Source organism: Galeopterus variegatus, unplaced genomic scaffold, assembly GCF_000696425.1.
Source record: "Galeopterus variegatus unplaced genomic scaffold, G_variegatus-3.0.2 Scaffold12369, whole genome shotgun sequence".
Classification (NCBI taxonomy): Eukaryota; Metazoa; Chordata; class Mammalia; order Dermoptera; family Cynocephalidae; genus Galeopterus; species Galeopterus variegatus.
In genome coordinates, this window is record NW_007738480.1 from 3,632 (window position 1) to 29,854 (window position 26,223).

The 26,223-nt window shown below is 37.6% G+C and overlaps 1 protein-coding gene across 1 annotated transcript in view; it reads right to left on the reverse strand.

Annotated features, from left to right (window-relative positions):
• Positions 1 to 412: 412 nt before the first annotated feature.
• Positions 413 to 26,223, reverse strand: part of LOC103581107 (nucleoporin SEH1-like) — a 28,019-nt gene continuing 2,208 nt past the window's right edge. The window contains exons 2-7 of the mRNA XM_008563016.1: positions 22,009 to 22,059; positions 19,198 to 19,344; positions 15,072 to 15,283; positions 8,802 to 8,900; positions 2,280 to 2,420; positions 413 to 1,490 (exon numbers count right to left, since the gene is read on the reverse strand). Of these exons, the coding sequence (XP_008561238.1) occupies positions 1,478 to 1,490; positions 2,280 to 2,420; positions 8,802 to 8,900; positions 15,072 to 15,283; positions 19,198 to 19,344; positions 22,009 to 22,059 (663 nt within the window). The 3' untranslated portion in view covers positions 413 to 1,477. The remainder of the gene's footprint in view (positions 1,491 to 2,279; positions 2,421 to 8,801; positions 8,901 to 15,071; positions 15,284 to 19,197; positions 19,345 to 22,008; positions 22,060 to 26,223) is intronic.

A 26,223-nucleotide genomic window follows, 5' to 3' on the forward strand; every position in this document is an offset into this window, starting at 1 on the left:
GACACCTGTGTCAGCTGTTAAACAACAAACAAGGGTAGGCTGAATAAACCATGTGTTATGCGCCTGCGTTTTGACTGCGACCTGTCACATGGGGTCACATGTGGAATTTTCTATTTGTAGCATCTTGTCAGTGCTCAAAGTTTTGGATTTTGGAGCTTTTGGATTTCAGATTTTCAGATTAGGGATGCTCAACCTGTATGTATTAACAATTTTTTTAAGTTTTCAAAGAATTACTAATTTAAAAAACATAAAGCTTTTACCACCCACTTCCCTTCCTTACAAGATAAATTATTAGTAGAGACCATTCTCTAAGCTACCACATTATCACATTATGAAGTTAATATCAAAATAAAATCTTTGTCTTCATTATAATGAATGTCCTTACATATATACATAAGGTAGTGGAGTTGTCTTCTTGGTAATGCAAGCATAAGTTATGTGGGTGCCTGACTAATGTCTTCAGAAATGAATGTAGGTAACTAAACCCTTGGACTTTGAGTGGTTTATTCAAAACGGCCCTAATTCTTTGAATGCAAATTTGGTCACTGGAGACAATAAGCCCAGGAAACCCAAGTTAGGGAGCCTTTTGGGATGCTGCTTGGTGGTCCTAAGGCCCAGAGGTAGAAAAGAACAACAAAGCTCTTAAAATCAAATTACACTGAGGAAAGGAAGGTCTGGGCTGGTTCTACCACAGCCTAATACATATTTGGGAGGCCCTCCAGCTTAGCCAAACTGCACTTTGGAAAACAATAACTGCTCAGGGTAAATGAAGTAAGACAGCTATAATTTTGGATGCTCAGTATGAGACGCCATCTACTGCAGTGATACACAAATCATGGACACCTCTGCCCAATGTGTAAACATTCATGGAAAAGTGCAGAACCAAGCTACAGGGACCATAATCAGTGTCAAGTGACCAGATCGAGTTCTCTCTCAGCCTAGCACTTGTAAGAAACTTTCAGAATCAGGGCCCCACAGTTCTTGAATTTGGGGGAATTGGAGAGAGGAAGTGGGGAGAAATTGGATTTTCTCCTGTTCAGGACTGGTTATCTAAAGCAATTCTTTAATAAAACAAGAGATATCTGTAGTCCGATCCTGAGTTTGTAGCGCAGTCACTCAAGTTACATATACGGTTTATGGTATCTTTTTATTACAGACACTGCATATTCTGTTATAATTACCTCAGTTTTAAAAGGTGCTTTGTTCCACACAGAACTTAAAAAATAATTAAATTAGTCATTAACTGCTATGAACTAGGTAAACTGATATTCAAAATAACATAAATGAGGATATTAATTTAAAAGTAGCTGTAAAGACCATTTTTTTTTCAGAATATTTCAGTTTATACTCTTCAGTGAAATTTCTAAAGTAGAAATATAAAGCAACAATTCTCTCTTCACTGAACCCTCACCTCTCCACGGTCTCACACAGCCGTCACCTCCTGACGACGCCAGCACTGTTCCTGCCACATTCCAACTCACTCGCCAGACCTGAGAGTTAGGATTATCAAACTGAGCCACTATATGGATTTCAAATTTCATTGGCCCACCAGAAACTTAATAAAAATAATTTTCTGAGGAAAATTTTTTAATATATATATATATATGCTGTTCTAAATAAAAAATACAAATGGCCTTGTGTACTTACCACATTATTTTATAATAATCCCCCCACCCCTTGGCCCTGGAGCTGGGCCACGTCATTTTCATTTGACTCCCCAGGACCGGGAGTGATCCCAGGACATAAGTGATATTCAGTGACTGTTTCAAGTAAGAAAGAAACAACAAAAGAGGATTTTATTCCCACAAACAACGATGAGGAATAAAATAGATGATAATTATTTTAAAAAGGAAGGATGGCAGGAAAGAAGGGTTAGGCTTAGGGTTAGGGTAATGGAAGGATGCAAAGAGGAAAAACAGAAGGAAAACTGAAACCTACAATTCAAAATTAAAGCTAAACAGGTTATTTACAGGAACATCTCGATGCTAATTTAGTTTTCCCTAAGTAGACTGCCACTTATTCATTTAAACATCCACAGAGTACCACTTATATTCGGAAGATCTAATTAGTTGTTAGTATTAACCTAAGTAAACACAATTAAGAGAATATAAACGTCCTCTCTTTACGCAATTCCCAATCCCAAGTCATATATTTATACGTAAAATGTTCATTAAAGAATTCATTCTTCAGATCTTTTTTACCTCTACTCTCTCCTCCACCCATAAAGATAATGAGAAAGCAAGGGTATTTTCAAATTCAGAATTGTTTTTAAAACTCACCTCATAGGCTTTAATGTAAAAATTCTCACATCTTTGGTTGCTACTGCTAGAATATGGAAAGATCTTTCCAAGTTCGGAGCAAATGCAATATCATGTACAGGATCAGTGACTGTCATAAGAGTTTCAGCTTTTGCATATTTTCTAATAAAAAAACCATACAATTTACACTAAAAATTTCAGAAATTATTTTGCAAAAATCCACACATAAATGTACCTCAAATTTTTTTCATACTGCTCACAATCAAACAGTGCCTACCTCTGTAGTGGCCTGAAAATAAAGGACAGAAGAAAGATACGTCCAAGTCCTAACCCCCAGCACTTGTGAATGTGACTATATTCAAAAAAAGGGTCTTTGCAGATGTAATTAATGATCTCAGGATGAGATCATCCTGGATTTAGGGTCGGCCTATGTCCAATGTCCAGTGTCCTTATAAAAGACAAAAGAGGAGAAACAGACACACAGAGAAGGCCATGTGAACACAGTGACAGAGACTGGAGTTATGTTGCCACAAGCCAAGGAACTCCTGGAGCCAGCGAAGCTGCAAGAGGCAAGGATTTCAGAGGAAGCACAGCCCCACCAACACCTTGATTTCAGATTTCTGGCCACCAGAACTGTGAGTGAGTAAATTTCTGTTAAGCCACCCAGTTTGTGGTAATTTGTTATGGTAGCCATAAGAAACTAATATAACCTCCCAGGTTTCCTCCTTTGATAATACAAGTTTAGCTTAAAACAGCTTGGTAAAAATTTAATTAGAATAGGTCTTGATTTATTTGCAATTAATACCTTTTTTAAGGAAAGGATAATGAATTTCCTAAATATTTGAATATAAATAAAAAAGTAAAGCTGATAAAAAACAGGAACTGAGTTTGTGATAACAGGAAACTATGCCAAAGTCTATTTCATTCTTAGAATTATATTTCTTTGTCTGTAAACAGAGAATAAGAGGACAATGAAGGAGATGGCAGATCAGAGTTTCCTATTAGGTTCTATGTCTTCAATTGAATATCATGAACAGAACTGAAGCAAGCAACCCTGTGTATAGGACGGGGACAGAGAGATGTCCCCATCCCACCTTTCCACTACCCTCCTCTAAGATATTGGTGTTTCCAGCATTCTGTACATGACCTTTTCTTTGCCCCAATATTCTTTCTGAAATATCTACCAACTTGGTATGACTCAAGGTTCTCTCCTTGATCTCTTCTCACCCTGTATGATCACTCTACACAATCTTGTGCACATCCTTGCTTCTACTGCATGGTCTGCATCAGCCTGGGCACTTCTGAGAAATGCAGGACCTCGGTCTCCACCCCAGGCCTACAGAAGCGGAATATGCATCTTAACAGGATCCCCAGATGATTCACATGGACACTAAAGTTTCTATACCCAAGGTTTCACTACCTATAAACAAATAACTCCTACATCTATCACCTCCAGCCCCGTCTGCCAAAGGCCAGAAATAGGAGAGGGCTAGTTAAGAGCACACACTGCAGTCAGAATGCCTGTGTTTCCATCTGCACCAAATCCGTTATCAGCTGAAACTTGACCTGGAGCAAGAAGTTCTCTGTAAAGTGGGGATAACACCAGTACTGACTCTAAGTGACCCATGACCCCCAGCTCCTGCTATCACACCCTTGTGGAGTCTTGTCCTGCAAGCGTGGGTGGGTCCCATGACTTGTTTTTTAACCAGGGGAGGGAATATGGCAAAGGTGAGGGGATGACATTTGCATGACTACAGAGCACAGCTGGCACTGACTGCCTTATAAGATGCACCCCTGTGGGCCTTAAGCAGCAGCTGTCTGCCTTATAAGTTGCACCCCTGTGGGCCTTAAGCAGCAGCTGCCATGCCATGAGCTCCCCTAGGGAGAGGGGACACATAAATGCTGCCAACAACCAGCTGAGTGCCGATGTGGAGCCCTCCCCAGTCAGGCCCAGACTCCTGAGCCACAGAAACTGTAAGATAATAAATGTGTGTTATTTAGTCCACTAAGTTTGTGGTAATATTGTTATGCAGCAACAGGTAACTAATCTTAGACATTATATCCATCTGCCCTTTAGAGATTCCCACCTGCATGCCCCAAAGGCACCTCAAACTAGGTATGTCCCAAGTGAACTCTCTCCATTCACATTCATTCACTGCTCTTTGTGTGTCCCCATCTCAATAAACGGCACAACCATCAGACAAGTCAGAAACCAAGGACTCACTTGCCCTTCAACTGGCAACTCAGTCATGTCAATTCCAAGCCCTAGACAAGTCCCCTCCTCTTCATCCCATTACCTTAGTGCATGTCCTCATTCTTTATCACAGTGGGGCTACCACATTAATTCTGACTCCCCTGCTTTCAGTCTCACTTCCCCACAGCTGCCAAGGTCCCACAGCTGCCAAGGTCGACTTCCTAAAAGGTAAATACAACCATATAACTCTACAGGACCCTTCAAAAGTCCAAATGTGATAGGAGGAACACCAAACTTGAGTGCTTGCAGCACTCTCCAAATTCTGCCTGGCCTGCTGGCATGCCTCTCTTGCACCCGTCCTCCCAGTCTAACACCTCACCAGGATGGATCTGCTCCACGTCTTTGCTCTTGCTTCCTCTCTGCCTGCAGAACAGACTCCATCTTTCAAGACTGAGGCTCAAACATCAACTTCTACCCAACACTTCTCCTAGCCCTCTCAGGCAGAATTGACAGCTCTTTTCTGCTCTACTGTACCTGGTCCAAGCTACTACCCTAGCACCTACTGCAGTTTACTGTACTGAGCTCATATCCTAAAGACTGTAAGCTCCTTATGTACAAGACTGCAGTATAGTCACATTTTATCTTCAGCTCTTAGTACAGTCCCTGATGCTTATGAAATGCTGGAAAAAATTGAGATTATTTTTTTCTTACCTGAGACAAGCCTTATACTTTAATAAAGGTTCTCTAAAGTTTTTCCTATCTGCAGGAACCGAATAAGAGCCACAATGAGAGTAAACAAGGAGAATAAACAAAAAAGACCTATTTCTGGTCCTGACTCCTATATTTGACCTTAGACTGGTCATTTTACTCTGTTGGTCTCTGTTTCTTCCTTTGTTAAATAGTGCTAATATAAAAGCTGCCTACCCTACTCATAAGGTGGTTGTTAGCACCAAATTTTGTAATATATATGAAATGGCATTTGCATTATCATTATCAAGGCTAGATCTGTCTTAATATTTTCACTCACCAATAAAAATAAATATATCCAATACTGGTTAATTTGGCAAATGTTTCCTGTGTACCAAATGGAGATACTACTTACAAGAAAATAAACAGGTATTAATAACTGGATGCTATGTAGTCCACTATCACATATCCTCCATGTAAACATGTTCAATCTAAATAAGAACCTTCAAACAACTCTTACTCAAAGAACCAACACCAAGAAATACAAAAAGTGCTGAACTGAAAAAGTCAGATTACTTCCTAAGTCAATCACACATGTGCGTGTCCACGCAGACACTTACCTACCCAACACCACTGCCCTCCCCCCCCCATTTCAGATGCTGAAAATGCCAGACACTTGCTATCTGACTCCCTGGCAGCTAAAGCATGGGTGGATGACCCAATTCTGGCCAGCAGCACCTGATGAGAAGCCAGCTAAGATGCCTCTAGAAAAGTTTTTTTCTCCCCAATATAAAAAGACACATGAAAAGAAATAACTGCATGTGAAACCTGGAACTGCTGCAGCCTCTTATGATCATAAGAGGGAGCTGTCACCAACATACTAAGGATGACAGTAAAGAAATGGAAAAGACTTAGGTAGGTCCCTGATGTCACCATCAAGCGACAGAGTCATTTAACTAACCCCAGAACTGCTCCACCCCTGGCTCCTTGTTACATGAGACAATACAGAGGACCCAGCCCCTAATCTGGATTTATTCTGTTTAAGTGATTCATATGCAACCAGAGATTATTTTAACAATGGATTATTTTAAGTAGTCAAGTAACTTCTTCTATTTGCCTGTGTTTGCTTTCAGAACTAACTGCAAGTTCGTTCTTTTTAATCAAATCTTATTTATCAAGTACTTTTATTTTCTTATGTTTTTAGAAATGGTCCACATTTTAAGTTTTGGATTTATGCCTCCATATTCATTCTGTTCAGCTAAGGTTGAAAATTACTGTAAAAATACTAATTCTTCATGAAGCCTCTTTAAAATGTGCTACCAATTTGATTCATAACTTTAATAGCTAAAAAGGCTATGAAAATCTCAAAGAGGTCTAGAGGAAGGTTCTTAAATTCTAGAAGTACGCTGGCAAATATAGTAGCACTAGCCACATGTGTCTATTTAAATTTAAATTAATATAAACTAACAAATTCAGTTCCTCAGTTGCATCAGCCACATTTTGGGTTTCAATAGCTTCATGCAGCTAATGGCCACTGCATTACATGGCACAGATACAGACCATTTCCACCACCCCAGTGAGTTCTTTAAAACAGCACAATTGTAGACAGCGCCTCTCAGAAGAAGTCAAGAACCTAGGAAGGTAGAAGACATAACAGCCCCTCAGAAACCCAAGTGGTGACATTCTGAATTGCAGAGCTGTACTGGATTGAATTATGTCCCCTCAAAACTCATTGAAGCTTGAGTTGTGTCCACCAAGTTTCGTGCATTAGAAACTTAGTCCCCACTGTGACTGTTAAGAGGGTGGGAAGTCCTATTATCGTAATTGAAAGGTGGAGCCTTGAAGAGGTGATTGGACTGTAGGACCGTGCAGTAGTGAATGGATTAAAAATGGTGGTCAAGGGCACAGTTCTGAGGGCTTTAAAAGAAGAGGAAAGTCTGTCTCTCTCTGCTCTGCTCTCTCTGCTTCCACCATCTTGCAATGTGAGACCTCTGGGTCACTGTCGCTGCCACCACCAGATGGACTTTGGACATCCCAGCCTCAGAAACTGTAAGCAATAAATATCCTTTATAAATCACCCAGTTCCAGGTGTTTTGTTATAAGCAACAGAACCAGACTAATAAAAGAGCCCATGGGAATTATACCAGTTCGTCTCTTCTGCTTCTTGCAAGGCCTGACTTCTAGACCCAAGAATTTTGTCTAGCACCTATGAAGCCTACCTGATCACCTGACGGATGCTCTTTCATTCATAAGACTGAGTACAGATGCTCTTTGATTTGCAATGGGGTTATGTACCGATAAAACCCATTGTAAGTTGAAAATATCTAAGTCCAAAATGCATTTAATTCACCCAATCTACCAAACATCATAGCTTAGCCTAGCCTACCGTAAATGTACTCAAAACACTTACAGTTGGGCAAAACCGTCTAACGCAAAGCCTATTTTATAATAAAGTGTTGAATATCTCAGGTAATTTACTGAATACTGTACATTATGTCAAAATTGTGATGGTTTCCCACCATTGGAAAGTTGGAAAATTGTTAAGTTGAACGATCCTAAGTCAGGGGCCGTCTGTATATCTGACACAGTGCTTATGGCTCTCAGAGTTTACAGATACCTATATCTCAACATGACCAAAATTAATTTATCTCCACATGCTACCACACTCTGCCCAAGTCTGCCCTGTTTCTCTAGAAATTACACGCCATCCATCAAACTGTTAAGCCAGAACCTTGGAATCATCTTTATCCCTTCCCCTTCCCCCTCACCTCCCACGTCTAATCAATCATCAGATCCTATTGATAGTACGTGACAATGACTTTACTGGAGAGATAAAAATTTTGGCTACTACATCTCATGAGATTTTAACGCTCCCTGCAGGAGAGCGCATTGCCCAACTGATCCTTCTGCCCTTTTTACCCACAGGATTTGTTGCTTCCCCCTCACCTCGGGGACAAAAGGCTTTTGTATGCCCGGGACAATGCCAATCCCTTTAAGGGCAACAGTGCCACGACCCAAAAGTACGTCTTAACTTATTCTCAAATTTTTCACTTCTCTCCATCCCCACGGGCACTATTCTATTCCAAAGCCACTATAATTTCCCACCTGGACTATTACACCAACACTGTTGCACTGAATGTACTCATGTTCTCTCCCAACACACTTTCCATGCCTATGGAAGAGTTAAACCACTCTCTGATCCTATCATTCCCCGTAAGATAAAATCGAAACGACGGATGCTAGGTCTTGCAGATATGAGTCTTTCCTGTTTCTCACCACACTCCCTTCTGCCTGCTTTCTTCCAAACACAGTAGAAACAGGTTGGTACATCTGGAGTGCTTCTGCCCTCTTTGTCTTGCCAACTTCTTATCCTATAGGTCTTCTTCTAGGTGAACCTCCTTGGCCCCAAAACTAGATGAGGTCCTCCCAGGTATAAACTCTTCAACACTGATTCTCCTAGATCATAAAATTAATCATCCTTTTTACTATTATTTTTTTGTTTTCCCTGCAAATTGACTCTGGGATATCAATTATCTTCTCCTCTTTATCATTCAGCCCTAAATTATCAGAGTCTAGCACAGAACCTGGCATATCACAGGAAATCAGTAAACATGTAATGAATGATGCACAATTCAGTTAATGAATAAAGAAGCAGTACTGACCTGGTGTTCTCATTATATTCGAAAATCTGAACCTTGGCCATTGCACTTGGACTACTGTCATCACTTCCTACAGCTATCGTGGGGGAATGAGCACGAGAGCTGGAAATGAAGAGTAAGAAGTAGTTTATGTAATGATAAAGTTAATACACATTTAATTCAGAGAATTAAAAAACTGGAGTCAAGCAGACAGACAACCTAAGTCAGCCTGTCCCTACTAGATCTCTGTCATACACCTGACACAGCTACACCTTGTAAGTGTGCCTGCTTGAGAATGTTACACACAGAACTGAGGATACCATCCTTCTGGATTGTTTTTAACATTTTCTTATGGCTTAGATAGAAAGGAGTTCTTTTCCCAAAAGAAAAGGTTTCAAGTATTCAATAGATTAAAAAAAGATACCTGAGAGGTCTTACCAATTTTTCCTCCTGAAAGATTTGGTCACTAACTACAAAACAAAAAGTAACCTGATTGTAACCAATTTCATGATAACGATGTTTTAAGAGCTTTATACAAAAAGAAGAAACTCAGATGGAGAAAGAAGTAAAAAAGACTACCCCTCAGGAAGTCCTGCTCTCCATATGTTATTCATTTGAGGTCAACCTCATTTTGCAAAGGGCTAAAGATAAGCAATAAGAGAATGGTTCTGCTGAAGTGACTTGTTTCATTTCTATGCCTAACTACCTAGACATTGATTTTCTTTTCCTCCCTCATCCAGATTAAGTAATAGCTCTGTGAACATGTCACCCTTGCTTAAACTTTGACCTTGGTATTATGAATGCTAAAAACAAAACGTGGTAATTGAAAAAAGAAGTTTCAGTTCTTTATTTCTAAAGCTTTAGATAATTAGATCAAATCATCTAATTAAGAAAATTACCAGGCAAACTGTAAAGTGCCACAGTAATAAAATAAAATTACAAGTCATTTATAACAATTGCTGGCCACTCAGATAGATGTAAATCCCACAGTAGTTTCCATATCTCACAAACTTTCTTTTTTCAATGTACTACAAATATGTTTTGATTTTACGATATTAGATATTTAAATGAGGATCAAAAGTATATTTATAGTAACATTTTAAAATTACTAAAAACAGATATATATATATATTTTTTTTTGTCTTTTGTCTTTTTCCGTGTCCGGCAACGGATCGCAACCCTCAGTGTTGCCCCCGTACCGGACCGGGGACCGGCAACGGGATCGCAACCCTTGGTGTTGCGCCCACGCCTCGCTCAGCCAGTGAGCGGGAACCAGTCCGTATGTGGGATCCGAACCCTTAACAATTGCTGGCCACTCAGATAGATGTAAATCCCACAGTAGTTTCCATATCTCACAAACTTTCTTTTTTCAGTGTACTACAAATGTTTTGATTTTACAATATTAGATATTTAAATGAGGATCAAAAGTATATTTATAATAACATTCTAAAATTACTAAAAACATAAATATTTTAAAAACACAAATTTTTAAAAAACATCTTTAAATCAAATTATGAAATGTTCAGATAACAACCTGAATTGAGGATTACTTCATTTGTACAACCAGAAACAAGATGCTCACATTTAAACCACTTTCTATATATAATTCACAACTAAACAGTGAGAAAAACCATCTAGCTTTCTGACTAAATAATGTAAACAGGTCACCTGTATCTCCTTCTCCTCCTTCCTAAGGTTCCACTGAAATGATGAAGAAATAATACCATAACAGTGCTAGAAGTCAAGAAAGTGTGTCATCAGACATCAAGATTTTTGGAGGAATCCCAGGAAGATAGGAAACAGGAGGAGAGCTGAATGAGAGAGAAAACGCAAAGGCAAAAGTGGTCCACACCACCATCAGTGGTAGAAAATTCCAGAAACTCCAACCTCCAATTAATAAATGCAAATAAAAGAAATGAGTCATAGGGCTATTACGAAGTAATCTATTTAAATAACAGAATTCAGGGAACCAGGGACAGCTAGCAGCTGACCCTGCTCTAGGTTAACCAGTCTGAGGAAGGATCCTAGTGAGATGGTTAGAACTTGAAATAAAGCAGTACATGCTCCAAAACTGGCAGGGAGAGAGGCAAGGAGGAACAAAATACACTGAAGTCTTCCATCCCCAAAGCAAAGTCCCCATTAGTTTGGCAATATGTACCCAGCCTGCTAGACGGCTCTGGATACACAAACTCCACAAGAAAGCCTCCTGTCAGCCCACTCCACCTACATGGACAAAACTCAGTCAGCCTTCCTAGTTAACAGGGAGAATTGTTAAGACGATAGAGCACCTAACAAGAAGAAAAACCAACACCAGTTTTCTCTACTAGCCATAAAAGTCCCTTATTCATAAATATAAATAGATAATCAAAGACTCACAGACACTTAAGGAAAACAAGGGGCACAGAAGATAAAGACCAGGGTGTACAGAAAGAACGACTGATCTTTGAGAAAAGAGATACAGCTGATCCTCCTTATTTACAGATTCTGTATTTGTAAACTGGCCTAAAATTTATTTGTAAGCATAAAACCTAACACTTGCAGGCTTTCAAGGTCATTTACCACCATGCACAGAGCAGCTCTGCAAAAACAATGAGTTTCCTGATGCGCACGTTGCCAGCCGAGGTGACACAGTGACACTTGTCCTTTACCCTCATCTCTCATACTGTGAGCAAGGGCCCACTTCACACCCTACCTAGTGCCACACTTTTCCCATTTTGTGCTTTTTGTTGGTGATTTTGCCATTTAAAATGGCCCCGAGCATAGTGTGGAAATCTCTCATGTGTATTCCTCAGCACAAGACTGTGATGTGCCTTACGGAGAAAGTATGTGTTCAAAAGCTCTGCTCAGGCATGAGGTATAGCGCTACCGGCCACGAATTCAATGTTAATGAATCGACAATATACGAGGGAACTTCAAAAAGTCTGTGGAAAAATAGAATAAAAGATAATAATCTTTCCATGTACTTTCTGAAGCACCCTTGTATACTAGATAAGCTGTCCTGAAACAGAAACAAAAAACAAGGTTACACATTATATTCAGTTGATGAAAATGTTGTGACGGGGCACCTAACACTGTCTTCCCTCAGGAGCAGTTCGGTATGCAGGGTTAGCTAGTTCCGTGCCCACATCAACTGTACAGAACACGACTACCACAAATTCTGAGAGCTGATTGAAGTTCTGGGAAAAAATGGAAATAAATTTTAATTAGAATCCTCAGGGAAATATTGTATCCATGTAACAGAAACTGATTTGTATAAAAAAGGAGTAATCAGAGAAAATGAAGACTTCTTAACAATTAAAAATGACTGACATTCACCCAAAAATTCAATGATGGGATAAAATGTGTATCTGGAGAACAAGCTGGAGATCTGGGAGACAAAGTAGTAAATCTCCAAACAATTTTAAAGAACTGAGAAGTAAATGTAGGGGGAACAAAAAGGAAAGTAAATCTAGAAATAATCACATATGAGTTTCAGAAAGACAGAGTAGAGATGATGGAAGTTACCAAAGAATCAATGAATATCCCCAATTTGAGACAAGAACCTTCATTTTGAAAGAGACCAGTAAGTGCCAACCAAAACTTATCAAAAAAGATCAACATGTAATAGTATACATCTGGATCTGTTTCAGAATAATCCAGGTTTTGTTTTTGTTTGTTTGTTGTTTTTTTGGAGGGAGGGCAATGAGGATACTTGTAGAGATGAAACAAGTAACTTGACTTGATAGAAGTGAGTGATGGATGTGAGGGTCTGTCCATTGTACTTCTGTGATTTATTTATGGTGCATCTGAAATTTTCCCTAATAAGAAAAACTTAAAACAAACAAAAAACCATAGAAACATCCTGGTTAAATCTAAATCTAGGAATTTTTCTACCTCAAACCATACAAAGCAATTCCAGAAGGTTTAATTACCTAAATGTGAAAGGCAAAACCAAAAACCTTTCAGAATACACTTGACAGCATCAAGGAGGGGAAAAATCGCTCAAAAAATAAAACACAAAAAGCATGCTAACAATAAAGGAAAGACTGATAGATGGGGCTACATTATAATTCAGTTACATCAACTATCAAAAGCCATCATAAAAAGTGTCAAAGGGCCGGCCCAGTGGCACACTGGAGAGTGCGCCGGTTGGGAGCGCAGTGATGCTCCCGCCGAGGGTTCGGATCCCATGTGGAGACCGGTTCCCGCTCACTGGCTGAGCGCGGTGCGGGCGCAACACCGAGGATTGCTATCCCGTTGCCGGTCCCCGGTACGGGCACGACACCGAGGGTTGCAATCCCGTTACCGGTCAGTAAAAAAGACAAAAAGGAAAAAAAAAAGTGTCAAAATGACAAACACAAACTAGGTAACAGAACTCAACACTTGGAACAGAACTCAAAGTAATGAGACAAAATTCTATGACCTTTCAGAAAGAACAAGCTACCTACAAAAGAACCAGCATCAGACCAACCTCAGACTTCTCATTAATATAACCCAAAGTTAAAAGGATAGAAAAACAATATCTTTGAAGTTAGAACTCAGTTTGTACTTAGAACTCTACAACTAGCCTGGGCTAAAATTAAAACATGTTCAGGTATGCTAGAATTCAAAGTTCGCCATCCAACCCATATGGGAAAAAATTACTTGTAGAGTGTGCCACTGAAATAAAAAAAAAGATTAAAGACAACACGATCATCATCACACATTGTACACAGGTACTGATATGCAACACTACCCCACAAATATGAATAATCAGTTATTTTTCAATAAAATAAAAATTGAAAAAGAACATGAAACTTGTGACAGCTAAGTATAAGCCAGAAGTAAAAGAATCAAGAAAGAAAACAGAGCATCTATCAGAGGGTAACATCAAATTATTCTGCATAAACAATAAAATTTTCATGAAATAGATGATACTTGCACCAACAATGAATATTTACAGAATCTAATAGTGTAAATCTGGCTGCCTCTTAATTTTTAGAATCAACTTGTAGTTAGAAGGCAAAAATACTTATATATGTTTTACATGTTTACAGAAATGAAACATAAATATCGTAAATCTTGCCAGTATGCAAGCAACATCATCAAAATTAGGAAATGGAAGAATCAAGGTGAAGTAGAAGCAAAATAAGTTATTTCCTCATTTTTCAGGAAAAAGGGGGGTCAATATATACTCTAAAAATTGATAAATCTGTAAGTGGAGAAATAAATATATTAGTTGAAATTGTAATAATTTTCAACATAACTAAAACAACTATCAACATTACCACAAATATCTATCTAGTCATATCTTGGGAGGTACAAAGTTTTATAAATGCATTATACTCATCTTTCATTTCAATGAGTATGAATACTGTTTAAAGACAACAAAGCAAGAACCAGAGGTATAAATAAATCATTTAAAAATATAATAGGATCTGGCCAGTTAGCTCAGTTGGTTAGAGCACGGTGCTGATAACACCAAAGTCCAGGGTTCAATCCCTGTACCAGGCAGCCGTAAAATAGAAGAAAATAAAATAAAATAATACAATTAAATGAAATCAAACTTAATTTTAAAATAAAATAAATAAAATAAAATAGTGACCACCAGAATTAAAGTCTAAAAATAGAACTACTACCGACATTTGTTTTGAGAGGGTAAGAGAACTTTTACCTTTCATTTTATATTCTTCTAGATTATTTGAATTTTTTTCTTTACCAAGTGATTCTTATAATTTTTAAAAAATAGTTTAATAAAGGAGCTGGCCAGTTAGCTCAGTTGGTTAGAATGTGGTGCTGATAATACCAAGGTCGAGGGTTCGGATCCCCATAGTTTAATAAAAAACAACTATGGTATATTCATACAATCACACTCTATATAGCAGTTAAAAAAATGAGGTGGGGCTAGAGATACTAAGATATGGATTTGTAAGTGATTACAATGTATTTGTAAGTGAAAAAAGCAAATTGTAAGGAAGGAAAATATGTGTTTATACATATCTGTGTTTTGTGTCTACCTGTATGTGTTTGTATGTATCCAGGTGTATTTGCACATATATGTGTTTATGAATACATTAAATATTTACTTATATATGCATAGAACCCAGAAGATTCACACCAAAATATTTACAATGCTTGGCTTCCTCTATGGAGTGGAAATAGGAAGACAAAAGATATGACAGGGTGGAAAAGGGAGAATTTTTATTCTACGTATTTTTTTTTTTACTCTACATATCTATATATTTTTGAGAAAAGAAACCATCGAATTCTTAGCCTAAAAGTTACTAGCTTGTTTTACTAGGATTATACTATCAGGAGTTTGATATATAAGCTTACCTTGAAGGGCTCCAAGAAATACAAGTACAGCTTAGCTTACATGAGATCTCATGCTGCAGAGACCACTGGCTGAGATTCATAACATCTGGTGCCTCATATATTCTTACTATACCATCTGCTGAACAGGTTGCTAATATAAGACCCATATGCTTGGGAGCAAATTTCACATCAGTAACAGAAGTTCTGCTATCCACTAGAGTTGTCCTTTTAACCTGAAAAAAAATGTTAACGATTCCATCACATACAAAAACAAAGCATGGTAGAGTGAAAGAGCACAGGCTCTAGAACCACACAGAAACTCCTCTGCCAGTTACTGGTACATAATCCTGAATAAATGATTTAAAATCTGTCTTGGCCTCAACTTCCTACAAAGCACATGGCAGAATACTGCACACAGCTGGCAACTGCTAACAAACTACTGAGCTATAATTAACTACTCCTTTAAAGGAGAAGAAAGTCTACCTTAGAAAGCCTAAACTTTATTATGTAAGTAATCTCTCAAGTAGACGGGTCACAAAACCAGAAAATGTTAGAATTTTCATTTTGGTAGTTTTGTCACACAAAGCACACTGCAAGCAGTAAATTAAACTTATTTCAATCCTTTAACAGCAAACGGTAGGCATGCAACTTCTTCCTTTAAGCATAAAATCTTAGCTAATCCTACTCAGACCACCACTATTGACCTTTAAGTGAAGGCATTTAATAGTGAACGGTAGGAAGCTGGCACTGTGAGGATCATAGAAGTCCAGCATCACATTTATTTATTTATTTATTTATTTTTTTTTTCCTTTTTGTCTTTTTTACTGACCAGTAACGGGATCGCAACCCTCGGTGTCGCGCCCACACCGGGGACCGGCAACGGGATCACAACCCTCGGTGTTGCGCCTGCACCTCGCTCAACCAGTGAGCGGGAACCGGTCTCCACGTGGGATCCGAACCCTCAGCGGGAGATGGCGCACTCTCCAGTGCGCCACCGGGCTGGCCCCCAGCATCACATTTAAAAGCTATTTTCTGGTACCCAGATAAGACGATATTTGACTGAAAATGTCAATAAAATTTAAAAATCAACAGTTTACTACCTGTGGTTACCAAAATACTTCTCAAGGAGTTTCAATATTAAAAGACCAATATTACATAAACATCAAATATCTTAGCAAACTTTTTTTCTACAAACACCATTGAACAAGTAACATCAACACAAATGTTGAAAAAATAAATGTATTAACTTAACTAATTGATTTAACTAATACAATAAATATCTTAAAATTAGAAGGAAAACTCTATACGCCACCACTCCTAAACCCACCCTATACTATACTAAACTGATACACCTCAGACTGAATGCCAGAAAAATTCCTTCTAATTGTATACATTTCCCTTCTCTCCTTAAGCAGCTGTTTATCTTAGGGAGGCCCCAGTCCAAAGGCAATCAGACCAACTCCTCCCCCTGTAAGAAAAGAGTTGTAAAATAGTATGAATAGCATTCAAGCTAGAAAGCTACGGTAATTAAAATAGTGTGGTATTGTCATAAGGAAACCAATAGAATAGAATAGTCTAGAAATAAATCCTCCATGTATGGTCAATTAATTTCCAACAAGGGTGCCAAGACTATTCAACGGGGAAAGGACAATCTTTTCAGTAAATGGTGCTGAGAAAGCTGGATATGCACGTGCAAATGAATGAATTTGGACCTTCACCTTACACCATATACAAAAATTAACTCAAAATGGATCAAAAACCTAAACTAGGAACTAAAAGTATAAAACTCTTGAAGAAAACCTTAGGGAAAGTCTTCATGACACTAAATTTGACAATGATTTCTTGGATATGACCCCAAAAGCACAGGAAACAGAAGAAAAAATAAATAAACTGGACTTCATCAAAACTTAAAAATTTTGTGCATCAAAGGGCACTACAGGGCTGGCCAGTTAGCTCAGCTGCTTACAGCATGGTGCTGATAACACCAAGGTCCAGGGTTTGATCCCTGTACTGGCCAGCTGCCGGAAACAAAAACAAACAAAAGCACACTATCAAGAGAGTAAAAAGACAACCCACGGACAAAGAGAAAATATTTGCAAACCATGTATCTGATAAGAGATCGATATCCAGAATATATAAAGAACTCCCACAACCCAACAATAGCAAATAACAACCCGATAAAAAAAATGGGCAAAGGACTTGAATGAACATTTCCTCAAGGAAGACAAGCAATAGGCCAATAGCCCCATGAAAAGATACTCAGCCTTGTTAATCGTTAGGGAAATGCGAATCAAAACCACAATGAGATACCACTTCATACCCTCTAGGACGGCTATAACAAAAAAACTAGAAAATATCATGTGTTGACAAAAATGTGGAAAAATTGGAACCCTTGTGTATTGTTGGTGGGAATGTAAGATGGCACAGTCTCTGTGGAAAACAGTTTGATGGCACCTCAAAAAGTTAAACATGAAACCACCATATGAGCCAGCAGTTCCACTCCTAGATATATACCCAAAAGAACTGAAAGTAGGGTTTCAAACAGGTATCTGTACACCAGTGCTTATAGTAGAGTTCCTAACAATAGTCAAAAAGTGTAAACAACCCAAATGGCCATCTACAAATGAACAGATAAGCAAAATGTGGTATACATACACACAATGAAGTATTATTTAGCAATAAAAAGGAATGAACTTGATGTATGCTTGATACATGAACATGATATATGAACATGGATGGACCTTGAAAACATTTTGCTTAGGGAAATAAATCAGTCACAAAAGGACAATTACTGTATGATTCCACTTAACACAAATACCAAGAATAGACAAATTAATAGACAAAGTATAGTAGAGGTTACCAGGGGTTATGGGGAGGGGAAAAGGGGAAGTATTACTTAATGTTACAGAGTTTATGTTGGGGATGATGAGGACTTCTGGGTATAGATAACAGTGATGGGTACACAGCATTGTGAATGTAATTCATGCCACTGAACTGCACCACTTACAAATAGTTAAAACGGGGGTCTGCCGCTTAGCTCAGTTGGTTAGAGCACAGTGTTATAACACCAGGGTCAATGGCTTGGATCCTCAGTACCAGCCCAATGCCAAAATAAACAAACAGTTAAAATGATGACTATTATATTAGATATATTTACAGGAATAAAAAAAATGCATCAGAAAAAAGTGTCAATATCATGCATTAGCGGGGAAGTGGGAGGAAAAATGGGGAGAAGAAAACATTCCGGAAAAACACACAAAAAGCTGCAGTAGTGGCTGCCTCTAGGGAGAGAACTAGGTGGTGAGGGAAGGGGAGGATGTTCTCACTGTGTACACCATTTTGTCTCTTTTGGATTTTATACCATGTGTATGATTATTACAAATAACTAATTACAGAAGGAAAGAACAAGCATACGGATGATAAAATCTTAAAATGAAAACACTGGAAAGGTCTTAAGGATCACCTAGCTCGGTTCTCTCACTCACAGACAAGGAACTTGAGCAGCACACAACATGTGTTCTTGCCCAAACTCAAACATACAATGAGGGCAGAGCTAGAGCTTAAAGTAGGCACAGATAAAGGAGAGTGCATTTTGTAAGAAAGCAAAAGAAAACAAAACAGAAGAAGTTTTTAAAGGATTTGAGAGGGTACTCTAAAACCATATCCTTATGATCATATACACCAACATCAAGGGTTCAGATCCCTGTACAGCCAGCCACCAAAAACAAACCAAAGAAAAAACAAGACCAAAAAGAAAAAGGCAAAAAAGTTAAAAAAAGTAATAAGTAAATCATACATTAATATCATATAAAACATATAGTATATAAAATCATATACCAAGTAAATACTCTGGATTCGTCATGAAGTTACAATTAAACAATACCATGGGTGCTCCCGAGTACCACTTCAGGCCCAAGACAAAACTAAAAAACAAGTATGAGGAAAATATGGAAAAAAGAAAAGTGGAACTGGTAAGTAAAGAGGGGACGGGTAACATCTTAGCAAGTGCCTGAGATATTCTTAGAAGTACTAATGCTCCTGCTGGCCTGTTAGCTATGTTGCTTAGAGCATGGTGTTATGATACTAATGCTCCCTGGCTGCTCACATCTCCTCCTCCCCACCCTCAGAATACTAACAAATGTCTCACCCAGTGACTCTGTCCTGGCAGTTTATCATTTGATTCTCCTACTATTTCTTCCCACACAGCAGCTGTTCGGTCAAAAGAACAGGAAGCCAAAACCTGCCCGAATTCAGGATGGGCCCATGTCACACGCCATACAGATCCACTGTGTGTCTGGGGAATTAAAAAAAAAGAACACATATTCAATAGCCCTGTTTATTCTAGGGGGGGGTGGAAACTGAATTCATTCACATTTCACACATAAAAGGTTTTACTTGAAAAAGAATACAGATATCTTTATTTCTTTAAAGGAGAAGTAAAAATCAATTTAGTATTTAAATAAAAAGTTAAATTCCAGAATTCTTTAACCTTTTGAGGATATTCTATACTGAGGATTGCAGTCTTTCTAGAATCAAGTTCTTCTAATATTTTACTAATAAGGAAAAGTCCATTCAGATAAAGTTGACTACTTCCAGGGATAACAGTTGGAGACTTGCTTCAGAGTTTAGCCTAACCAAGCTTTGAAACAGATATTCTATGAGTCCACAATTTTTCTTAACTTGCAAATTCTTTCTACAGGAAACATCCACCTAACAAAATAAATAAAATCAGATTAATCAAAATTATTTGCTTCAAAGTCCATAAAGAAAGAAAGTAGATTAGTGGTTACCAGTGGCTGGGAAAGGGGAGAATGGGAAGTGACTGCTAAATGGGTTTCCTTTTGGGGTGATGAAAATGTCCTGAAAATAGATAAAAGTTTGCACAACTTTGTGAATAACTTAAAATCACTAAATTGTATATTTTAAATGGCTGAACATAATGGTATGTAAATTATAGCTCAATTTTAAAAAGCACTCTTCTATTTAAAAAAAATTATCTGCTTCAAAAGCCCAACAGTATATAGAAACTACAGCAGCAAAATGCTTAGAAGATCCTAACCAATGGATCTCAGACAATGGACTATTTGAGGAAAAGAGGCATTCAGTGAGCAAATACAGAGAAGCCCAAACACTTATATCCTGAGAAAATAACGTAAAACTAAGTATCTCATTATCTTTATATACGAAAAATGTCAATTACTATTCTACAACCTCTTCATGTTGACGACACCAAAAAAAAAAAAAAAAAAGGATGAAAAGGTCTGAAAGCATTTCAACATCAAAAGAATTTGCTAGGTGCTTCCCAGGAAAAATACTATCTGAAAATAAACATGAGTTCACCAATAACATTTACAAATATGTTTCACACTTCTGTATATCTAACATTTTTTACATGCAACAACATAAGAACACCTTGTTAACCTGATAACTCTTCATGGTAACAATGTCACCAACCATAGGTAAACTATGTACCCTTATTTTGTATCCTTTGTTTTGTCCAGTTTTTTGGGTTCCACCTTAATTCTTATTCAGGGCTATTAAGTAAAAAAGGCACTAAGGCAGAGAGGTTTTATAAACTGTTAGATTCCCAGTAAAACAGAATCTAACTAAAGAATAAGATTTGCACAAAAATGTTCATCAACGGTATTTTCAGTTAAGCAAAATGGTGTATTTATTGGATGTTTATAAAGAGACTTTAAAGACAGGAAAGTACTTAGGAAATATGTTGTTAGGCTAAAAAGCAAGAAATAGGGGTTTCCCTTCAGAATGATAAAAGTGTTTTTGAATTAGAAAGAGGTGGTAGTTTGTGAATGGAGTAAATGCCATTCAATATTGTGAATGGAGTAAATGCCATTTAACTGTTTACTTTAAAATAACTGATTTTATGATATGTGAATCTCACCCCAATTAAAAAAGCCTGGGGGGGGGGGCAAAAAATTTGGACAGACCCTTCAGCAAAGAAGATATATGAATGGTGGCAAATAGGCATGTGAAAAGATAATCAACATCATTAGTCATTAAGGAAACACATAAAAATCCAATGACACACCACCTCACACCCACTAAAATGGCTGTAACAAAGGCAGATAATATCACCTGCAGATGAGGATACAGAGAAACTGGAACCCTTATATACAGCTGGTGGGAATGGAAAACGGTACAGCCACTTTGGAAAAGAGTTTGGCAGTTTCTTAGAAAGTTAAACATATGCAATCTAGAAATTCCACTCCTGGTATCTATCCAAGAGAAAGGAAAACATATGGAGAAACACAATGTGACATATCCATACAATGCACTACTCAGCAGTACAAAGGAACAAACTACAGACATGGAATACAACATGGATAAACCTTAAAAATATGCTAAGGGAAAGGAGCCAGACACAAAAGACTACATATTATAGGATTCCATTTATATAAAACTTCTAGAAAAGATTAAAAACTATAAAAAAATCGATCAGTGGTTGCCTATAGCTTGGGGGTAGGAAGAGGGATCAAATACAAATGGGCACAAGGAAAATTTCCGAGTTGATGGAAGTGTTCTAAAACTGGATTGTGGTGATGTCTGTACAACTGCATGTTTAAGACTGTAAATTAAAATTTATGACTTTTAAGGTATGAAAAATTCTGAGTAAAGGTGTTTGTTTGTTTTTTAAAAGCAAGAAATAAAACTATTAAAAATATATAAAGGAAAAGGTGAGAAAGAAATAAGCAGAATATGGTGAAATCCTAGAATAGCCACGTTAGAATGCTGTGAAATTACAGACATTCTTACTCTCAGATTCCCTGAAATGTATTTCTGTTACTTTAATAGTGAAAAAATGTAAAATATCTTTCCATGAAAAGAAGTATAAATTGTATAATCTTCTCCAAGCTGAACAGCAAGTAATTGACACTACCAAATACCTATAGTAAACATTTCAATTTTTAAAAAAATCACTGTAAAAATAAATACTAACCTTCCAGCCAGCAGTACAATGCCAATCTCCACTTTCACTTTTAAACCAGACCTATGAGAAAATAAAAGGCAGATATTTTATACAAACAATTCCTACAAATTGATACAAAAAACTATAAAATTAAATCAGGCAAAGAGGTGAACATAAAATTCACAAAAGAATATGACCAGTAAGTAACATTCATTCACTCAACCAAATATTTATTGAGAACTTTGAATGTGTCAGTCACTGGGCCAAGCACTGAGGGATCCAGGAATCCAAGCTCTAACAGTTAATAGAGACAATTACAATTACAGTCTTATTATTTGCAGTAGTTATATGCTATAAAGCTGCCCTGACCACTGAAACATTGCTCCTAGAGGAAATACAGAGTCAGGTTCCTGTGAGCCTCTGTCTGACATTTTCATCAATCAATACATAATTTGTTTTACATGTGTTTCTGTTTAAAGATATCTTATTTAATATATAATTGGTGATCCATCAACAATGAACTCACAACCAACAGTGCTGGAACTCATGCCTGAAGGAAGCTTCTGTAACACATGTATTTTCTCCTAAGGCACATCACAGACTTTTTGAGTTTAAGAACTCTAGACAGCACCACAACCCTTCAGCACTAAACTTGGAGGGCATTTTAAACAGTGAAATCACCAATAGAAAGAACAAAAAATGCAAAAATCATGGCACTAAATAGACTGTAAAAAGAACACTTGTTTACAGTATGAGCCAAAACAAGAAGACAGACTGTCACCTTGCTCCACCTCAGCAAGGAACATGTGTCCTGAGACTCAAACTTTTTTTCCATTCAACATATGTAGTGAATGACTGCAAAAGCACCATGCGTACTGACTTTGGGGTCACAAATGAATTTTAGAAGTAGGCAAATTCACAAATACAGAATCCACAAATAACAAGGATCAACTGTATATGTAACAAATGTTAAAGCAAAATATTGAACTATCCACAAAATATTGTACTATCCACAAAAAATACGGATTACAATAACAAGGTGCCAATTTAACCTGCTAAAAAATGTAATGCTAACGCTCAACATACACAATGATGCTATCAAATCAATGTTCTCACTGGCAGTATAAAATGGTACAACCTACATAAAAGCAATTTGCCAATTCTTGTCAAAAGCTTTTAAAATGTTCACTAATTTCTCTTCTAGAATTAGCATAAAGAAATCACTCAAAATGTATAAAATGCTAAATTAATGAAGATTTTCATTGCAACACTATTTCTGACAGACACAATCTACAAACTAAAAGATCAGCTAAAAGATCCAATACTAAGTGGATAATGAAAAAAATGTATAGCCTGTTAACAGACATTAAGCCATTAGGAATGGTAATTATTAAGACAGTGCAGCAGTACTGGAATTAATACAATAAAATTTTGCATGCCAAGGCTGCAAATTTACACATATATACACTACCATAACAATTATTTAAAACATTAAAATAAAATCAATAAACATTAACAATGAGTGTTAAGACAGCAATGAACCTATAAGTAATTTTTTCTTTGTAAATAAAAAGAATATTACTTGCACAAATAAATATATACATATATGTAAATATGTGTGTGTGCACATATGAGTGTGAACAAACACTGGCTCTTCAGTAAGAAAAAGTACTCTGAAAGAAATGGACATGAGGCTGCAAAATAATGAAAAACAAATTAAATACTAATACAATACAAATAACTATAATTCATTATTATTCTCAGGTAAAAACTCTTTGGGTAAAGACATCCTTCCCACGAAACCTCTTTGTACATCAATAAAACTGATTTCATGATGTCACTCAGAGTATAAATTTGATATATATTTAATCAACATAGGTAGACAATTTATGCCAGCCAATTTATGACAATTACATATGATAAATGTTTCCCCCAAACAGGAAAACAGGGACTTGCACAGATTTTTGTACACCAATGTTCATAACAGCATTATTCACGAGAGCCAAAAGGGGGAAGGAGGAATGGACAAGCAAAATGTGGTAAATACACACGACGAAATTTTTCTTCCCCAGCTTGGTCATTTATTTATTTAATTTACTTTTGCTATCTATTTTTAAATTTCTTTTTAAGTTGAAACATGTTGATTGTACATATTTATCAGGTGGAGTTATATTTCTTTTTGGTTTGTTTGCTGTTTTGCTTTAGGGGCTGGCTGGTAAGGTGATCTGAACCTTGACCTCGGTGTTACCAGCACCACACTCCCCTAAGTGAGTAACCGGCCAGCCCCACAGTTATATTTCAATATGTGTATACGATGTGACTGACGATCAAATCAGGGCGGCTAGTGAATTCACCATCAAAAAAAATCTTGTTTGTGATGAGAACATTTCAGCTCCTCTCTTCTAGCCATTTGAGTACAATAAATTACTATTATAGATGCCTAGCACTACTGCACACCACCCGAACTTATTTTTCCAATCTAGCTGCAATCTTAAGTCCATGCACCATCCTCTCACTATCCCCTCTCCTCCCCAAACGATGAAATTATTCAGCCTTAAAATAAAATGAAATTCCAATACATGCAACAATTTGGATAATCCTTCAAATTACACTTAGTAAAATAAACCAGACACAACCTGGATCTCCAGCCTGCTGTCCTATCCTGAAGATTTTGGACTTGCCAAGCCTCCACAATTTTGTGAGGCAATAGAATAAATTTTTTAAATCTTTTTTTTTCTTTCTCTCTTCTTTCTTCTCCTCTCTCTATATAATATCTGTGTGTATGTATATGTATACACACACACTAATTGTGTTAAACCAATCGTCCACGTTTATTGAATTTATGACTGCTTTTTCTATCAGTTACTGAAGGAGGTAATATAATGTCAGGTTTTCACATTCCTCCTTTATTCCTGTACATTTTTGATTCATAGATGTTGGGGCTATGTTGTTACTTGACTAAGATTTAGAAATGTTATATCATCCTGATATGCTGACCCTTTTATTCTTTTTTTTTGTCTTTTTTACTGACTGGTAACGGGATCGCAACCCTCGGTGTTGCGCCTGCACCGCGCTCAGCCAGTGAGCGGGAATCGGTCTCCACATGGGATCTGAACCCTGGGCGGGAGCGCCGCCGCACTCCCAAGCGGCGCACTCTCCAGTGCGCCACCAGGCCGGCCCATGACCCTTTTATTCTTATGCAGCAACCTTTTTACTGTTCAGTAAGTATTCTTGCTCTAATGTCTATTGTGTTTGATGTTAATATAGCTGTATCAACTTATTGTAGTTTGCATGTTCCTATTATATCTTTACCTATTGCTTTCTGCATTTCAGGACTGGCATCTTCTCATTTTATTTAATTTTCAAATTTATTTGCATAGAGTTGCAAAAACTAGGCTCTCACAATGCTTCATAATTTTGTATTTTGAAATAATTTCAAACATACAGAAAAAGATGAAGAATAATATAAAGAATTCACCCAGGTTCCCCATTACAAAAAAAAATCTTTACTATGTTTGGTTCATCCTTATATCATCTCACCATCTATATTTCTATATATAATACATAATAGTACTTTTATGAATGCATTGAGAGTACGTTACAGATGTGATATCCCAATACCCTTAAGTAGTTCAGTATGTCTCTAGAGCTTAGACTTAGACCAGAGGCCGAAGGATGCTTGCCGGACCAGTATCACCAGTCATGCTCCAGAACTCCTAAGCTTTTTTTTTTTGGTCATAGAGAATAAGGCAGCAGGCCAGGCATACAGCCCGGGTTGAGAGTTGAGAGGAGCGTACGGTGGGGGGTGGTGTGGGGGGGAGCCAAAGAGCAAAGGAGCAGGTATCCCTGTCACTTTTGCAATCAGTTTGACTAGGCAGCCAAGTGAGAGCAAAGGAACGGTGGCTGGATCTGTCTCAAATGGGCCTCTCCTGTATTTCCCATTCAGAGAAGAACACCCTAGGAGTCCCCCTCCCCCCATCTGGGGGCACTTAACTCCCAGTGACCATCCTCCACACCTCTCCCTCCCCCAAAAGAAGGCAAGACAAACAAAAAAAGAAATGTACCCCCAAACTGTGTCCTTAAATCTCACCCCAAAAGATGAGTACCGTATACAACTTCAGCCTCAAGGATGCATTTTCCCCAAAGTTGAATGCTGGAGAAAGAGGTTACGTTCTAAAGAGTTCGTGTTATCACTCCCCAAAGTGTAAAAGTAGGGAAAGAAGAAAACCGCCAAGTTGGTTTGCA